Source organism: Colletotrichum aenigma (genome assembly GCF_013390185.1).
Source record: "Colletotrichum aenigma strain Cg56 chromosome Unknown KSG_Cg56_contig08, whole genome shotgun sequence".
Lineage (NCBI taxonomy): Eukaryota > Fungi > Ascomycota > Sordariomycetes > Glomerellales > Glomerellaceae > Colletotrichum > Colletotrichum aenigma.
Genome location: NW_023500914.1, coordinates 920,112 through 938,909, shown reverse-complemented (window position 1 = coordinate 938,909; position 18,798 = coordinate 920,112). Strand labels below are relative to the sequence as shown.

Sequence of the window (18,798 nt, the reverse complement as noted above, 5' to 3'; positions counted from 1 at the left end):
GTTCCCATCCTTTTCGCAACTCAGCCAACCTCCAACCAACAGAATACCATCCTTTCTGTTGGGAGTACTCTCTGTACCACGCACAATGCGCCGTGATTTGTTGGAAATGTTCCTCGACGACGCAGGTGGCTTTGAGAAGTGCCTGGGGCTGCAGTACGCGAGCCACGACGCCGGAATCGATGACAGTATAAGGAACCCTGACCCCTTGCTCGACCGCACGGGACCTATTACGGATAGGCTCTTTGGCTTGAGTCTTGCTGATGATTACGACTATGGAGGTAAACTCGGAGCTAGGATCAAAACGGGCGGGTTTGCTGGCGAGGCGATGCCTCATCCCCAGATCAGCCTCCAGGAGAGCGTCTTTGGATTTTCTTGCCGTGGAGATGGGGTCCTACAGAGATGTAATGGCTATGACCCTGTTGCATCTGAGGAAAGACGGTCGAAGGTCAAGACCCAAAGCACGACGATATACGACGGTATGGGCCCTCGTTACCTGTAATACTCGTGACGGTCATCGAGGACTGACGGCGATAGCATCTTCTCACATCGAGCTGAAACTTCAGCTTCCTCGTAGACCAGCGACCAACCAGCAGCATCAAAGTTCCATCATCAAGCCGGGGGTTGGTTTACTAGATGAAGAGAGCCCGCGTGCGCGTCAGGTGGCAGGCCCGATCTCCGAGACGACAGCGGAGGCTGTTCCAAGCCATGATACCACCAAACAAGACAGCCCAGGGGAGTCAAAAGAACCCGCGGGGCTTCCGAAGCCTTCTGTGTCTCTGCCGGCGAATGATACACGAGGTACTCGTACTGGAGGGACTAGTCTTCCCGAACAGGAGTTTGCTTGTCCATACCTTAAAAAGAACCCAGCAATTTGGGGCCAGCGTCCAAGTTGCCGAGGGCCTTCATTCGATAGTATACACAGATTGAAGTAAGTACCCATCAAGCCGCCCTATGTGTTTCTAGGAACAGACATCTGATACAACGCCTATCTTCAGAGAGCACCTCTATCGAGTCCATCAGCAGAAACCTAATTGTCCACGTTGCCGAAGCATCCTTCCCACCCAGGACGACGTCAATATCCACCTCAAGTCAAAGACCCCCTGCGACGTCTTGCAAGACATCGTGGTCGAGGGTTTCGACGTTGCGCAAAGGGAGAAGCTGCGATGCAAAAAGCGAAGCTGGGGAAAATCGGGGCAGCAGAAATGGGAAGACATCTTCCGGATTCTCTTCCCGGACTGCAATGAGATACCAGATCCATGTAGGATGCCGTTACCATAATATGTGAGCATTGCAGCTGACTTGAGACGACAGACTACAACCACAACTTCGACGGCGTGGCTCCAGATCCAGTCACAGCAGGCAAGAAACGCCCGCTTGACGTTGGGAGCGCGTTCACAGACAGGCTTCCGCAAGAGCTGGAGGAAGATGTATGTAAACAGCTTGAAGGGGTGATAGGATCGCAACTGGACAGACAGAAACGGAAAAAGGTGATGCAAGTGGTCGAAACTTTGGTCATCAAGGTACTCCAACAGCCTCTGGTTGCGAAAGATACGAAATCCGGGGAGGCATTGGTCAAAACGCCCGAGGATGAGCGAAGCTGCAACGAGCAGCAGACTACCGGATCGAACGCGAGGTCGATTTCAAGAGATTCTTTGTCGCCGACTCAAGCATTGCGTCCGGCGGCTACTCTTCAGGTAGAGTTCGATTCTCAAGACCACAGATCACAAAGTATCTCGGACGGGGCGCTCATCGACATCCCTGAAGATGAGGGCAACGCCTGGCTTCCCACAGAGTTCTACGACGTCGATTTTGGCGATGAGTCGAATTTGCAAACATGGCCTGGTTGGAACAGTGCTTTTGTTGAGGGGAATGGTTACGAGTGGGCTGCTGTTGGTGCCACTGCGTTTCGGGTGCCATGTTGGAACCAGACTTTGGACTACACACCGGCTCAGGGAGATGGAAACTTGTCATAGAGTGACCTTGACTCCAAGACCTTTTCTATCGGGTTGTCACCGGAGAAGTGTGCAGCTGGGTGCGCGCACCTGACTGTCTACACCACTCCGAGTAGAAAATAAACTCTCAAGGTTCACGATCCCAAATACATCTCCGAAAGAGCAGCACGGAATCGTTTAAGTCTGGCAGCGAGACGTAGTTGAGATTCGCAACTTGCTGTTTCCCTCATTTCTCAGCCATTCGCTTTCCCGCCCTGACTTATGACAAAGTCATCACCATGGACAAAAATTCCAGTTTGTCCCAAAGCCTCCATAAGTGGCCTGTCCATCCACCCAAGTGGCCTCTCCAATCACCCCTTTCTCAATCTTTCAAGCGGTTCCTTCAACTTCCACCAGAGATTCAGCAAATGATATGGACAGAATTTTATCGCATCCCTCGATACTTCACTGTAGAATGGGATTCCTATTGCAGAGATGAGGATAATGACGATGGCGGTAAGAAAGACGACGACGACAAGGACGACGACAAGGTGAGAGATAGGGTAGGATTCGACGGCGAGGAAAACTACGACAATGAAGATGATTCAGTAGCTGATGATAACTCTATGATCTTCGAATCTAGGAACTACGTCCGGTTCAGCGGCTCGATAGTTGAGCCCATCGGCAAGTCTAAAGCGATTTACTACCACGAGATCGACAACACCATCAATCAGATGTCAATATCCATCGCTCAAGGCGCTCGCTCACGGCTTCAGCTCCGGTTATGGTGTAAGCCTTCAGGAGATCAAGATGGTTACTGGACAAATATGTCATCTCACTGGAAAAATCCAGAGGACCCCTTTGTGAACTTCGAGTTGGAATTTCTCTACTTTCATAAAATCTGGGCCTGGCCTCCGTGGTATAGCAGAGAGGAGAAGCAATGTCTCGAATGGATGGGCAACATCCAAAATATCATCATCAATACCGAGATTAACCGTAAAGCAAGATCCGAGGATGAAGTAAGATGCACCATTGCAAAGGGCTTCACCAAAGAGAACTTGTGGCTGTGGAAGATGAGGCGCTGTCTGCCAAATCCCAAGGTCATCAGGCGCGTGCTCGCAGACGGGATACTGCAGGTCCTGAACGAGCGGGCGTACTTCCAAACGAGATATCTGCTTCGCGAGGCACACAACGAGCAATGGCGGAACACACGACAAGAGATTGCCACAGAACCCCACTGGCTGCCGGCGATGTGTTCGCCAAAGGAACCTCAATGGGGACCATTTCTCGACATGTTGCTCTGTTGTGATATCACAATGATAGGTGCTGTTCCGCAGGATCTTACACTAGAAGACGACGAGATTTTGGGAAGCAGGAAGCTTTTTGGGGGGTTTCTTCAAGCCTTGGTCGATGCAGACGCCGAAGAGCGGTAGGTAAGGAGGCAAGTATTTGTGTGCACAGGGGAGAGAGATAATTTTACTCGGAAATCATGTCAATTGATTGACGATCTCCCTTGCTAGAAACGACGATAGTGAGATTAAATTTACCGGTTCGCCCACCCTCAAACAGGCTCCCCTCTCAGTCGCTACCACCCGCTTATCAGCAAGGGACTACCCCCAAGGCCCCAAAGGGGGCGGCCTCTGGCTGCTGGTTGCGGTTTGGATACCACCTACGTCAGCTGAACCAGCAAACGGCCTTTTCCACATGCAGACAAATCCTGAAGACGGTGAGGGCGGCAGACCGCAGACCACAGAGGGGGGGGGCCCCATTTGCCTAAGGCGGCGGGGCTCGCCAGCTCACTGCTGGCACGCCCTGCGTTGCCAATCAGCCAACCACGAGCCGGCGGGTGGCAGGGGTGTGATGCGCGAAGAGTGACAAATGCGAAGTTGCGATATTCTTTTGATTTTTCATAAAAACATGAGTTGTGTTTGACCGCTTCCCTGTTGCAATGCGCTAGCTTTCTCTTTCAATTGCGACTCATGAACTTCTTGTGAGAGAGAGCGTCGCGACCGAAGACACACACGATGAGAATGCCACCTACCATCAAGACCGAGGCCGTCACACCGCCGATGGCCGGCCGGGACGAGACTGATGGATTGACGAGCCGAATGTCGGGGCTGGATCTCGACGCCTTCCCCACGCCGCCGACGATTGGCAAACGGCAGTCGATGGGATCGCCAACGAAGGTCAAGTTTGAGAAGAGTTTTGACTGGAAGAGTGTGTTCAACGGCAAGAAGGAGGTGAAGCATGAGATCGACGAGCCCCAGTCTCATGCTTCTTGGCCTGCGCCAGTGCAGTATCCCCAACAGACAGCGCCATTCCCGGCACCGGTGGCGAAGAGCTTTGATTTTTCAAATTTTGGAAGAGACCAGAGCCCTCAATTTGAAGTATGTTCAAACATGTAACATTTGAGGCTCGAAATTAACCGTTTGCCAGCTTCCTGCCCGTAGTCCTGACCAGCCTCCGTTCCCCATCCCGCAGCGTTCAACCTCCAAGCACAATCGCGTCAAGTCTTACTCCGGGGGAACGTTCCATTTCGAAGAATGCGGCGAACAGGACATCACTCCACCTACTGCCGAGCTTGAAGGGCCGGCACTGGCGCCCCCATTGGCCTGCCCTTATCTCAAGCACGATCCCAAGACGTATGGTCAGAGAAGAGGTTGTAGAGGGGCCTCCTTCACCTCTACACACAGGTTGAAGTGAGTTGTGCCCCAAAAGACAACTCACCTGATGGATCGCTGAGGCTGACTTGATTTCAGAGAACACTTGCACAGGACGCATAGGCAAAAGCCGAACTGCCCGCGTTGTCGCATGACGTTTTCCGCAGAGGCCGACGTGCGTGAGCATCTCAAGTCGCAATCCCTTTGTGAGGTTCTTGAAGGGGTGTCTGTTGAGGGCTTCGATGAGGTTCAAGAGAAGCAGCTGAAAAGCAAGAAGCGCGGAAGGGTTGTCAAGTCCGAGCAGGACAAGTGGAGAGAGATCTACCGGATACTCTTCCCAGACAGCACCGAGATTCCCGATCCTTGTAAGCTTTCCGCGCAACTGTAGAAAATTCTTGGTTCACTAACAAGCTGCGGTAGTATACAATCTCGCTTTTGACGACACAACCCCGACTGGCCCTGCTCAGGCAGACCACCAAGATGCCGAGGCCATCTTCAAGCAACCGGTTCCTCGCAAACTCGAGGAAGAAACTTTATCATTAATGGAGGACGCTGTAGGTGGTCAGTTGAACACGAAAAAGAGGAGGAAAATCATGGACGTCTGCAAGGATTTCGCGATCAAGATGCTTCGATCGCCGAGGAAAGGCAAGAGTTCCGCGGCAAGAAGCAAAGATCTTGCCAGAAAAGCGGCAATCACACAAAGCCCCGAAACTCCAGGAAGCTTAGATCGGACACGAGGCTCGCCGGAGTCGAGCCACAGACCACGGACATCAGACGCCCCTGGACCTATGATGATGCTGTCCTTGGACGGCACAATGAAGACGGGGTCTAAGGCAGCGCCAGAGACCGGACTCTCGACAATGGATACTCATTGGACTCTTCCGGAACAGGGTGGGTTCGACATGGGCCAGGAATTTGATTTCAGTGACTGGCCTCTGTGGAATCAAGCGCTTGCGGAGGGATCAAGCTATGGCTGGTCCAATAGTGGCATGGGATCTCCGTACAAGATGACTTTCGAGGAGGCGCAAGTGCATTCGGATAACCAAGGATATGAGGGTGTGCCCTTGATGAGTCACGACACAAATACCCAGGGTTCAAGTGGAGTTGTTGGAGTGAACAGTTACTGAGTAGCGGATACTACAAAGTCGTAGCACTAAGCTCAGGAATGTAATACAGACATGGAGCTTTATGCTCGAGAACTCTCGAAAGATACCATCATGACTACAGCTTATATTACTGCTCCAATCTCTGTTCTCGTATCTACTTCTATCTCTATTGTCGTCTCTTTCGTCGTTTCTATCGTCGTCTCTATCGTCGTCTCTATCGTCGTCTCTGGCTCTCTGAGTTCCCTCTCTCTAAATTTATTCGAAAGGCACAACTGATGGTGCTGGAGTATGCCATACTATGACTTTTGGGCAAAGGAACATGGTGCAGTGTAACAGTACAAGCGATGCGAACTATGCTGCATCTGAAAGGTTACAGAAACCAAGAAGACGTTGAATCATGGACCGCCACCTGTTCATTGTAGGCTGGTGGCTTAGACCTTATTGCCAGTAGAATTTCTTGTGAGGTGCTTCTGGACGGGGATTCATAGAAGTAGGAAACTTCCACGCCACTGCCACATAGATGTAGAAGATCACTGCCACATAGATGTAGAAGATCACTGCCACATAGATGTAGAAGATAGTAGAGGTCCCTATAGGAGGAACACCGCGGGTCATCATAAGAAGAGAACACACAGGCCAAATAGGATATTAAGATGACTCAATGTTGTCTTAGGTGGTAATTAACACCACATTTTAAGCCGCTTCCTGAGACGATCTTCTTGTGCGTTGCTGGGAGTCCTCTGATTCCCTCTTCGTCGCCCTCCACAGCCACCGAAGCGCGACGGAGGTTTTTACACATTTGAAACTGAAATTTATGATGAAGAAAGCGATGATTGTCCAACGAAACTCGTGTAACAGACAACCGATGAACGCAATCTGCCCAGCCACCGCAATAAGAATTAACATTCGGGGAAAGAGAGGGACTTGCTTGTATGCAGTATCTGCTAGCTGTAACCTAGGTTCCCACTTCTTGTCTCGCGTAGAATCTCCATGTCTCTGTTCAACTGAACGAGCTGCGTCGTCGTTTTGTTGGGAAGCGACAGAGTCGGGTTCAGTTGTGGCACTATCTCCCTGTGAAACGTGCGGGCTCCCCAGTTGCGAACTTTGGCCATTCTCATGGGTCTTCTTCTCGCTATCTTCATTCTTATCTTTTCAAGTGATTAGTGGCCATCCTCAACGTAGGAAACTCCTTCCAGGGGGTTTGTTCACATACCACTACTGGCCTCGAACACCCCTAGGACGATGATCAAAGGCATGATTAGGGGCACGATCTGACCGAACTTTGGTTTCTTGAGCGGCGAGGCATCAACTCCGTCGACTTTGAGATCCCGGATCAAGTTGATCATGTTGTATACGGTGAAACTGACGTTGGTGAAAATAGCCCAGCATACAGACTGCGACAGATCATCAAGCAGCACTGGGAAGGCAAGCCACCACTTCTCCCCCCACGGGCATTGGCTTTCTTCGAGATTTTGGCGCAGTTTTTGATACTTGACACACACTTCCTTTCTTTCTTGATCTTCCAGCTTCCTAAATTTCTCTCTCTTTTCAGGACTTCGGCAAAACAGTCTTGCAAGGTGTATGACAGCGGTATAAGCCGGCGTAAACACCTCGGTGGCATTGCGCAGCTGTACTATCGAGTCGTAGTAGCCGCCGCCAACCCAATAGCAGAGGGCCAGCCAAGCAGCCCTATTCACTGTCGTGTCGGTCGGCGCAGGGTAGTGCAATGCGCACGAGGCAACCTCATCCCAATAATTATCCCACATGATGAAGGTACACAGCTCTGTGACGAGAAGAAAGACAAGCAGAAGAAGCATGGAAAATGTTCGAATGTTGGCTTGTGTTTTGTGTTGGTGAAAGTACTTTGCGAGCGCCACGAGGCAGTCCATATGAACTCCTGCTGATACCCATGCAAGATTCTGACCCCCCTGAAAGGTGAAATGTGACATGGTGCATATTTGGCTGTATAGGGCAATCATGAGCCCCAGTGTGGTGATGAGTAGCTGGTCACTGAGAGGTAGAATGATCTGTTGGTACTGGAGCTTTTGAAGAATTTTATATCTTGACACGCGCGGTTTTATCCAGTTGAGGACATTTTTGTCCAGTTGGCTGTGTTGATCTGGATGAATACCGCGCTCCGGTCCAACATGTCCGCCGGTTTCAGGATCGCTATTGATGTATGATAGCAAGACGAAGAAGTGTGATGCGACAACTGGGAAAATGAACGCAGCTAGGACCTTGTGGAACGTCAGCCAGGCTCTGAGGAACTATGGCGGATATCTTACCCCGAATCCCACCATGTCAGCATCCGTTGGGTCGTCCAACATTGCCGAGCAATCGCCGCCGCAGGTGAGGTTCATCTTGTCAAAAGTTGAGGGAGGAAGGATTTGTCGAGAAAATCACCGCTTCAATTCTGGAGGTGAGAACGGGATTATATGCGTTGGCCCCAAGGAGATGTTTCCTCTCTACGTACATGACCAAGGGAGTCCACATGCAGCATCATGCACAGCAACATGCAAGATGACGACCAGAGCAGCACAAGATAAGTATAGCCTACCTACTCAAGCATGCTCCTTCTCGGTATTTGGAGCAGGCTGCCAGTGCGAAGTGGGAGGATCCCGCCCCTCAACACCAGGCTGTGATTCAATAATATTGCTCTTGCAGGGCCAGCTAGCTGACCAGGGATTGATTTGCGTAGATGCACTTCAACCCAAACATTGATATATCCATTCTGAGAATCGGCAATAGTTGGAAGCATATTTCTGGCGTCGGCACGACAGCCTCGCCAGTATTTGTGCGATATTGCAAGAGCCCATCTCATTTAAGCCGGATTTGCGACCTCGGGACCTTATTATTCATACCGTCATTCGGATCGGTATTGGAGATGAGCAGTAGAGAAGCACAGAACTTTACCTTCAATGCAGTCTGAGATTATTGGAAAATCTCCCGAGGGAGACGTTGACTACCAATGTGACTTATGCGAGACGGACTGTTGGACGGGAAGTATACCTCGATGTAATGGATGATGAATTAGCAAGCTTGGTATATAGGCTACATGACAACTCTCTTCAGTTCCTCCCTTAGCACTCCCAACCCCATGATTTCACTCATGCAACCATAATATGCACCATGACGACCTGACGACTGTCAATCTGATAACCTCCGAGTCCAAATCTCAATCCGTTTTGGTCTTATTCTCTCTCTCCAGTCTCTTCTCGCCGCTCATCTTCTCGATGTTGAGCAGCTTCTCTGTTCTTCCGCTCCTTTCTCACCTCCCTGAAGCGCGCAAACCCTGCTACTATTCGCGTGTAGACAAAGAGTGTTTTCAACGCAAAAAGAGCCGTAACAGTCTCGTCAAAGTAAAGCATCAAAGAAACAAAAAAGCATAGTTGGGCCGCTAATGTTGCGCAGACAGCAACTCTACTACACTTTGGGGCCTTCGTGTAAACGGCCTCCATAAGCTCTTCGAACGAAGCCAGCTCATTACCTCCCGCCTCCTGCCGCAGAGTGTTGGTCCGTCCAAGTAGCTCCATCTCACGAGTCAAATCAGTTGGACAAATGGCTGGACTATGATTAACTTGCGTGTCTGTCCCTTCGGGACGGACATGTATGGTGCCCGGCTCCCCAATGCTTGATGCTTCCACAGCGACAGGCTGCTGTTGGCTCAGTATACACACCTTGCTCGGGGAGTTGTAAGGAGTCCTCGGCTCTGGAGAGTCTGAAACGAGACCACCGGAAATTGAACTTGAGTCGGATGGTTGTGACTTGTATTAGAGTGGTCCGTCCGTTGGTAGATTAGGAGTCCCTGTGAATCTCGAGTTAGTCATCAGGTTTTTTCAACCCGACGTGTGGTCGAGCTACTTACCGCTGGCTTCTATGAAGCTGAACACGAAGACCAGAAGTAGCAGTATTGGCACGATCTGGCCGAACTTGGGCTCGAGGAGGGGTGCAACCGAGACTTTGTTGCTGCTTCCAAAAGCTAAGATCTGTCCCAACATGGTTGCAGCCCAGACCGTGAACAGCACGGAGCTCGATATTGTCCAGAACGTTGATGTTGTAAAGTCTATCGCAATGGCCGGGATGATGACGCGCGTGATCGTTGAAAGTTTGCGAGGATGCTGTTGAAGCGTGCGGATTTGGTGGGCATTAGACTGGCCCAGCTCTTCTTCTGTTCGGTCCAGCAGCTCCTTTCTGTCCTCTTCAAACCTGCTATCTCGGTACACGAGGCGTAACAAACCCAGAACCCAGGTGTGAACAATGTAATACTGTGCGTAAGGTTCGTAAACATTGAACATAGCGCTATAGAGGCCGTAGCTAATGAACCAACTTTCGGCGAGTGAGCCCCAGATGGTGTAGCTCCAAGGCGCATCAGGATTTGTGATGTCGCAAACTGCATGGTTGTTGAGGTGGCCTTCTTCGACAATCCTGTAGAGAAAGACGCTCGCTATTTGGAACGTGGCAGTGAAAAACATTGAGCCCAAGCGGATTTTGGCTTGTATCTGGTGCCCAGCGAAGTAATCCTTCAAGACGGTAAGAGTCAATGCGTGAATGCTAGCAGCAAAGTACGACAGGCTGATGCCTATACGAAAAGTGAAATTTGAGACGCTGCAAATCTGCGAGTACATCGCTATAAGCATCACAATGCTTGACACGAGTGCTTGGTCGCTGATTGTAAGAAGTAGCGCCTCATATCTGACCATTCTCAGCCAGGTCCATGTCTCGGGATGCCTTTCAAGCAAATTCCAAAGCCGTCTCCATTGCTTTAAAATCGCGCCGAGCCTTGAGACGAGCCTCTTGTCGAAACACCCGTACTGGTCATCCGGCATTGTACGAGACAGGTACGCCACGCCTAGTATGGCATGGGATAAGAAAGCCGGTATGAAAAATGCCACAAGGACCTGCCTCAACTGCCAGCGGAGGGCTTTGGATCGTCTTCTGAAGAGATTCAATACTCCAAACCCCATCATGTCAGGGTCCGCAACATCCTCCAGGCCTATAAACGCCGGGCAATTGACGTTTGGGCACGTCGGACCCATTATGTCGAATAGCAAAAAAACGAACGATGAGGGAATGAAGGTGTAAGTAACATACTCTCAGGATTGGTAAAAGTTTTAAGAGATACCGGGACTTTAAGAAGGATTGCGCCAGGTGGATTAAAGGTAAGGCAACCAATCCTATCGACTTGGGGAGGCGAGAAGAGTGCATATTGAGAAGGCTGTCAGCTTAGTGGCACTGCTCCTAAGCACGAGAGCTCAGCTGAACGCACCAACGACGCTGGTCTCCCAATCCAGCGTTCAATGAAGCATTTTTTCAATCAGGCTGCCGATATTGGAGTAGGGGTGTCTGCCAAGCCTGCGAATAGGCACGAAATGCTGGTTGGGGAGCAGGCTGTGGTCTCAATACAGTATAGACATGGCCGCCACCGGCGGTAAACAGGAACATACAACCCGCAAGCGAATGATACATGTAGTCATGGATAAGATTCAATCTGCAGAGACAAGATGAGGAAAACATAGCAGTGCCTAGCGACGTAGACGCTGTCAACCAATCGATCGACCTGTTCGAGGCGGACGATGATACGGACAACGACGACGACGACAACAACAACAACGAGATAGATTACGAAACAGACGATAGGTAGTAAAGAAGAAGATGATTGATGGCTCTGAAACATCCAATAACCATAACTCGAGTATCCAATAGGTATATCACCGGAGCCCCATCTCATCATGTCATCATGCCTGGACAACAGTTCGGCCAATGGCGTAAAATCGCCATATCGCGTGGCCAGGATTATGTCCCTCACGAGATACTGAGAGGAAACATTGACCATGACGCCACACGCAGCCAGGATACAACGCAGCAGCAGACCTATGGCCCAATTCTTCAGTAAAAAGCCAGGGGAGGACATTTCCGCCGGCCATCTCTGAGCCGAGGTTCCCCGAGCCTTGGTTTTAAGCGCTTCGCAACTGCGATCCAACTGCGTCAGGGGCAGAAATCTCCCTCCTCTCTCCTCATTGCACACAGTGCGGACACAGAGGTTGAGAAAGATAGAATTGTCTGATTAAATGGTACGCCGAAAAAGGGGGTGATTACTTTTCATACAAACTCGAATGGGATTGGACGTCAGCCTCTAGTCTTGGGCAATTCGTCCGGCCTCCCTCCATCAGGCTGAGATCAGGCTGAGATAGAAAACCAACACTACAGAGTAGAAAACGTGACTCGTCATCTTAGGTAGCGGCAAGCTGGCCTTGCCATCGAAACAGAATCGAAACATGTTACATCGCCGTGAGGCTTGAGTTTTGTTTTTCGCAATACAAAGGAAGATGGGTATTTTTCCAGCTTTGAAGAACCGAGTTGTTGATGAAAACGTCGTCATGAACCGCCGAAACATAGAGGCTTGACAAGGAAAGAAAATTCAACGCCATGAAAGTAAACCAACGAGCCGTGAGGCTATTCCATCTTATCCAGCCGCGAGGCCCTCCGTCTTGATCATTGATGTAGTCTTTTCGCACAACCCAGAGTACACGAAAGCCCCGCCATCAGTGTGGCTCAGGCGCCTGCTCCCGCGGTGCTGTGTGTTCCCGCTTGGGACGAGGGGCCTTTTGACCTTTTGTGATTTTTGGCGGCCGTGTGACCAACATTTTACCCCCAACATAATATGAGACATCCTCAGACGAGTTTTCCCCATGCACAGTGTAAGGACGTCCATATAGTAAGCTTCCTGCCAGCTGAGATCGTGGGCCATCAAGTCTGCAGGTACGCAGCTTGCCAAGCAACTCAATGCCTGTGTCTGCGGGAGCTTTCATGGCCATGGCGGTGGGAGTGACCGTGTCGGTGGGAGGAATGGTGGTGCCCCTCCCTGTGCCGTGAAGACGAGGCACTACTTCGTTCAAGTTCACGCTCCATCTCTTCAACTCTGGATCTGTATCCCCTCACAATCTCCTTGATGTGTCTTATTCGATCGAAGTCGAGCTCGAGTTCGTCGAGTTGCCGGAGGATTTCGTGGTAACGCTGTATTTCGGCGTCGGCGCCTTCGATTAGGTTGCCTGCTCGGTCGAACTGAGCCATGGTGAACATTTGGCTTTGTTCGCTGAGGTAGATGATTTGCTGTTCGATTTGGTTCATGACGCGGTCAAAATACCGTCCTAGCGCTGCTAAAGAGGTGCTGTCCAGCAGCAGCAAGCCTTGGGATGAAGCTCGGCTCGCCGCGCGGGACGAATTCGAACCGCCCCCTCCAGCTCCCTGGCCCAGCGCGGCCTGGCCTTGGCGCAGTAATTGAACCTCTTCATAGCTTAGCCCCAATTGCGAGTCCGGCACCGCGTTCGTATGGGTAGTCGACATGGCTCGGTGCAGCGCACCGTGCGCAGTTGGTCGGTTGCTCGACTAGCGTTCGTGGGTGATGCGCCTCGGTGTGGGACGGGTATGGTCGATGGAACTTCCTTCCCCAGCGGTGTTACAGCGGCGTCGATGAAATTCGGAGTCTTGTGCCTGTCGGAGGTGGGGTTCGAGGGAGAGGAGGGGGTCGACGACAGTCGGGGGCGGAAGAGAGAGCTGCAGCTGCGGTTGCGGATGCGACGAATAGCATGTGCTCTTACTTGGGGCAGAGAAATGTAGCGGCCTTTGTTTGTGCGATTTCAGCGCGCACAAAGTCATGATCTCGAGGAGGCAACAGAGAGCATTGCTGGAGGTCGGAGGTCGGAGTTCGAGCCCGGGAAGGGTGAGGAGGATCGATAGGCTCGTCGTCGTGCTGGCACCGAGTGCTTTGCGAAAGCGCGAAAGGCTGGAGGATTTCGCAAGACGGAGATGATCGTAGCCAAGAGTCGCAGACAAGAGGTTTTGTCTTGGAATAGAATTCGAGGAGGGGGGTTTTTAGGGCAAGAGAAGAGGAGGAGGGAGCCCGAGAGACAGTGCTTGAAAGTCAGGGACCTTTTTTTGGTGATACACAACCGGTGACTTCGCACGCTCTAACACCGCGATGCTCTGCTACCCGCACAGGTCCCGACTTTGGTGACCCAAACTCAGGCCCGGGCCAGGTCTCGGCCGCTATGACCTGTTGGGGGGGAAAGAGCGCAAAAGCGTCGGCGCGCAAGGGACACAAGGAAAGACGGTCCCTGATGACGGCACGGGAATTGGAAGAAGCGAGGACTTGTTGGATGTCTTGGTTGCGGGTGTGGTTTCTTTTTTTCCCTTTGCGCAATGGAGGAAGCTCGGTATCAGCTGACAGGCGATCTCCCACGTCCTGGGACGCCGCAACTGCTAGTGACGGCGACGATGTAATGCTGCAGCGGCGCAAAAAGCAAACTTGATGCGAGGTGGCTGTAGGGCTTGTCTTGGGTGATTAGCCATTAATAATGGCGAAGACGAGACGGGAATTGAGCCGGCAATGAGAGCAGGACAGGGAGTTGTTGGTTGAGGTTTCCAGTGTGTCGAGCCTCCAGCAGCATCAAGTCGCGCAATGGATGCGGGAGAATGATTCCAGATGCAGATGGTGTGCAGAGGGAAACAGGAACAGTGTGGCAGCCCTCGGGGCTGTTGTTAATTCGAGACAAGCGCCGGGATTCCGCCGTGGTGGTATTGAGAGATTACTGGCCTTCCTATCTGGATGGCGATTGACGGCGCTCGTGATGATGGGATTTCGGTGGGTGTGATGGATGCTGGTGGGAGGGAATCGTTGCGCTATCTTGCAACTGAGACACCACGCACACTGCGAACACCTCGGTTGCGGATGGTTCAAAGGAAATGAGGGGTTGTCGGGTAATTAGTTGGTGAGGTGACGTGAGAAGCAGCAGTCAGAGAGGACGATGATGGCGGCGAGAGACGGAGAGGCAGCCAAAGTCGAGAGGAGTCGTGTAGAAGAACCAAAGGCCCCCAGGTACGTACGGTAGGTCGCCTTGGATGCGAGGAGGCAAAAGAGGCAGGGACGATATTTAAGGTGAGGACACGGTCAAGGAAGCTACACCGGGAGGTCGGCCCCGTCATTGGCGCCTTCTTACACGGAAGGAGGCAGGAAGCAAGAGCAACGAGTGTGAGGTAGGAAAGTGCAGGTAAGGTAAGGTAAGGAAGTAGATGGTGTCTGGGCCCATGCAGCTCGGTGTGACGATGGGGTCGCGCTTGCCAGAATTCCAAGTGCCCGGGAGGAAGGAAGGCGCACCTGATGCTTTCTTTCCCTAGGTAACTTAAGGTAAGGTAAGGTAGGTAGGTAGGTACCTTGCTTCGTACCTGCCTTCCTCTATCAAACCACCAACCTTTCAAGGCAATCTTCTTCCTGATGCATGTCCCTCGGCCGAACCTCTTCTTCTCACCTTGTGCGCGTCCCCGATGCTGCGCTGCGCTGAACACCGGGTGGCATCTTCTGAGTTCCCCGAAATTGAACTGGCTCACACCGTTTCTTCATTTCGGCCGCAATTCCCCATCCCAACCTCGCAACCTCGCCTGCGAAGAGAGACATGGACCTTGATGGAGCATCAATGAACGACTGCAACTTGCCGGTCTGTTCGTCTCGAAACCTTGGAACAGAATCACGAGCCACGGCAACCGAGCTGTCCAAAGGGATCTGTTCCTTTCCCGTGGGGATACCCAGGCGGCCAGTGCCCTCTCCCTGAGACTCGTCACGCTGGGCAAGCTTGCCGCAGGGATGATAGCTTCATTCCATCCTCCAACCGGCCCTCCGGGGAACACGGCCTGCTACCGTCAGGCGTCGCCGAACTCGACGCCGCCTGCTTGTAGCGTGTTTGCTGGCCGAACACCTGATTTTTCTACTTCACCGGCGTCCTACCTTACTTGATACTACCGGTCTGCGGAATATTCAAAACACCTCACACGTGGCTCAGACACCTCACCTCCGTACCGTCTCGACAATCAGCACTCTCCGTGGCCTGACGGTGGTTCGTGTTGGTGTTGGTAGGACCTTTCTTCTCAGCAGCAGTCGGTCGAGTGCTAACAAGCCATGCCAGGAGAACATGCAGAAAAAGACAATTTTGCCCGATGACGAGCGCCAATTGAAACGCACGACCTTCATTACGGTTGCAGGTCAAATGTTGCTTAAATGTGCGATCCCGTACCTCGTCATATGCAGAGGACGCGGGCAGCCAGATTGATTGCTGCAATCATCGAGATCCCGTATGCACATCACATCGGACCTTGCAGGGCGCTTGCTTCTGGGGAGCCCCCTCCCCCTTGTTCAGCGCTTCGTAGGCGTCAGCCTCGATCTCGACGATCGCTGCTGCTAGCCGCCCTCATCTGTTGATTCTCTCCTGGATTTTATGTGACGTCCAACCCAGGAAAGGTTGGCTTTTTCACATTACGCGCGCGTCTGCACATCCATCCGATGAGCGCACACAGAACAAGGCCGATGACCATGTGTCCCGGCCAACCCACCACCACGTTGCCTGAGGGAGACCGGACGCTACGGCTTTGGCACATAGGTGCCTGTCGCTAAAAAGTGCCGACTTCCCCAGAGGTGAACCCGTCTAGCTTCAATACAACCCAACGGCTCTGCCGTCCTTCAGTGCCCCCAAAGCCCCGCCCCGTGCGGCCGGTCCGGACTGGCGCACATGTTCCCCCGGAATCCACGTCCCTCTCAGCAGGAGATCGCCTGCGCCGACGACCCACATTACATCACACCTTGCAGACCACATGCTCGCACCAATTGGACACGGAGTGTCTCCTTCCGCCGGATATCTCTAGCGATGAGCCGAATCGCGAATCCGACAACCCCAGCTGACTGAGGCTCGCCAGCTGTTGGTTACCGAAGCCGTGGTTCTTTTGTTTCGTATTGTTTGGTTTCGACCTGCTCAGAACAAGAAGCGTCTTGTCAAAATGCTTGAAGAGAGCAACTTCGTGCACTTTGAGAGAACCTCTAGCGTGTTCATCCCTCAGCAACTTTGGCGACGGTTCGCTGTTTGCCCTCAAAAATAGATCAGCTATCGGAAGCGGTTCGCGATCCGAATAGCCGGAATACTCTCTGCATGCACCCCAACAAGTCTTGGGCCAAAGTGACGGATTTCCCGCTCATCTCGGTCCTTATTATGCCGTCCCGGATCTCTAGTCGATATCGCAATGAGGGGCCAACATCAACTAGGCATAGCTGCAGGCCGCGCATTCATATAAGAAGTGTCAATTGCGCGCATCATGGCCTTTGCGTTGATTAAGGCAGCTGATACTCGTTCTACAACTCCAGTCGATTGACTGAGAGGCACCTGTAGCTATGATGTTCGTTCCATCACTAGCGACACTCATGCTTTGCGCATCTGCCGTGACAGCAACTATTCTTGAGAATGGTCGTCCAAGAATCACTGATTTCCCGGATACCAAAGTGAACTTAGCAGACGGCCAGTATGAGACTTACAATGCCGACGCGGAAGAAATCTCCTACAAGGGCCGTTGGGACTCCAAGATGATATCTTGGTGGGCGTGAGTCTGCTCTCCCCAAAGTACAGAAACTCTTGAGTATCTAATATGTCGCAGCGGTCCAGGCATCAAGTTTGGCTTCACAGGTCAGAGCGTCGCTGTCACTTTCGGCAACGAGACGATCAACAGCACTCTGGTTGCCTACAGAATTGCTGGGTTAGACTGGATGCACACCAATGTCACGGCGGGCGCCACGCACCTTTTTGTGAGCCCCGAGACGCCGGGAATTGAACTCACAGGTCCCATCAGCCCCGTTACTTTCGAGATGAGAGTGACGAACTGGGCATATGGAGTACAGATTGACAAGGTTCATGTGGCTGCCGGCGAGAAGCTTGTCAGGATTCCAGACTACCCACGTCGGGTCGAATTCATTGGCGACAGTCTATCGGCAGGCATGTACAACACGTATGAAGCTCTGGCGGGCTTTGCGTATGGCGTCGGTGCAGGTCTCGGAAACACTGAGTACTCAATCACAGCGTATCCAGGCATCTGTGTGTCTGATCAAGATTGCTGGGGAAATCCTCGAGGGCAGTCCCATCAATGGTTCTACACATCTGACACTGGTGGGAGGGCAGCCGAGGTATGGGGAGGTATGTGTTATGCCTTAACGCCTGGGCATCAAATAGCCTTTGCCGCCTCGAGTCCGAGATTCCCTCCCGATTCTCAACTTGGGTTATTGTCAAGAATCACACAACTGACCAAGACGAATGTAGAAACCCCTGAGCCTTGGGACTTTTCCAGAAACCCAGCTGCAGACCTCGTCGTCATCAACCTTGGAACCAACGATGCCAACGCCGCGAACAATGTCACCAAGTCTACCTATGTGGAGAGTTATAAGAAACTCATCCAGGGCGTTCATGGAAAGTGGCCCGAAGCACAGGTCATCATCATGGTGTGAACAAGTCTCACCTCAATGTAGCCCCTCAAGCTGACTTGGCCAGCAAATGTGGCAAGGCTTTTTCCAAGATGGAAATACTTACGGCCAAAACACGGATCTGAGAGACGAAGTGTACAGCGTGTATGAGTACTTCAACACGGAGGAGTATCTCGGCGACCCGATCACTTGGGATGCCATCACCAACACGACATCTACCACAGGTAAACCAGCCAAGCCATTTGTGCACTTCTTCAACACAACCGGCATCTTGCAGCACAACGATATCGCGCCACAGTGGCACCCCACGGATGTCGGGCAGATCAAGGTTGCCAGCCACCTCATCCAGTACATCACTTTGAAGCTTGGTTGGCCACTCTACGCTACCGGACCTGAGTAAGTTTCCCTTGCCAACATCCTGTTTAAGCTCGTTCCATCCTGCGATATGCTCGCTTCATCTGTATATCAAGCCGAGAAGGTTTGGCTGGATCACCATAGCACGCGTACACTGACCCATATGCAGGGTTTATCATGAGACTCTGTACTGGAACGATCAGTCTAGCTATTAAGACGCCCCTCGGGAAGAGATGCTGTACAAGATATGACTTGAGAGATACTTTGTCGGAGCACAGGCAGTCCAGGGCGTCAAGACAGCCTTGTCAAGAAACGCCATCTGTCACTATAGTCTATATGTCGCCAAGATATATACACAAGCAACCTACAGAGTTGAAACGCCGCCACCGTGGAGGCGACGAGTCGAAACAAGTCGGCCCGCCCGTCAAGTGATGACAGTCGTTGACATTGAAAGAAGATTA

General features: G+C 51.9%; 4 protein-coding genes across 4 annotated transcripts; all 4 read left to right on the top strand.

The window, feature by feature from the left end:
- Positions 1-85: 85 nt before the first annotated feature.
- CGCA056_v011815 (uncharacterized protein) lies at positions 86-1,973 on the top strand (the record flags this gene model as incomplete). The annotated part of the gene is made up of 4 exons (XM_037327060.1): positions 86-495; positions 1,050-1,258; positions 1,312-1,427; positions 1,476-1,973. 4 exons carry the CDS (start codon positions 86-88, stop codon positions 1,971-1,973), a joined length of 1,233 nt encoding a protein of 410 aa, XP_037174284.1.
- Positions 1,974-2,230: 257 nt separating this feature from the next.
- Positions 2,231-3,364, top strand: CGCA056_v011814 (uncharacterized protein; the record flags this gene model as incomplete). Its single annotated transcript, XM_037327059.1, has 1 exon — positions 2,231-3,364. The coding sequence occupies one exon, from the start codon at positions 2,231-2,233 to the stop codon at positions 3,362-3,364; it is 1,134 nt and encodes a 377-aa protein (XP_037174650.1).
- A 591-nt stretch (positions 3,365-3,955) lies between these two features.
- CGCA056_v011813 (uncharacterized protein) lies at positions 3,956-5,718 on the top strand (the record flags this gene model as incomplete). The annotated part of the gene is made up of 4 exons (XM_037327058.1): positions 3,956-4,318; positions 4,368-4,630; positions 4,691-4,956; positions 5,012-5,718. 4 exons carry the CDS (start codon positions 3,956-3,958, stop codon positions 5,716-5,718), a joined length of 1,599 nt encoding a protein of 532 aa, XP_037174485.1.
- Positions 5,719-16,936: 11,218 nt separating this feature from the next.
- Positions 16,937-18,552, top strand: CGCA056_v011812 (uncharacterized protein; the record flags this gene model as incomplete). Its single annotated transcript, XM_037327057.1, has 5 exons — positions 16,937-17,112; positions 17,167-17,699; positions 17,823-18,001; positions 18,051-18,379; positions 18,507-18,552. The coding sequence occupies 5 exons, from the start codon at positions 16,937-16,939 to the stop codon at positions 18,550-18,552; spliced, it is 1,263 nt and encodes a 420-aa protein (XP_037174484.1).
- Between the last annotated feature and the right edge of the window lie 246 nt (positions 18,553-18,798).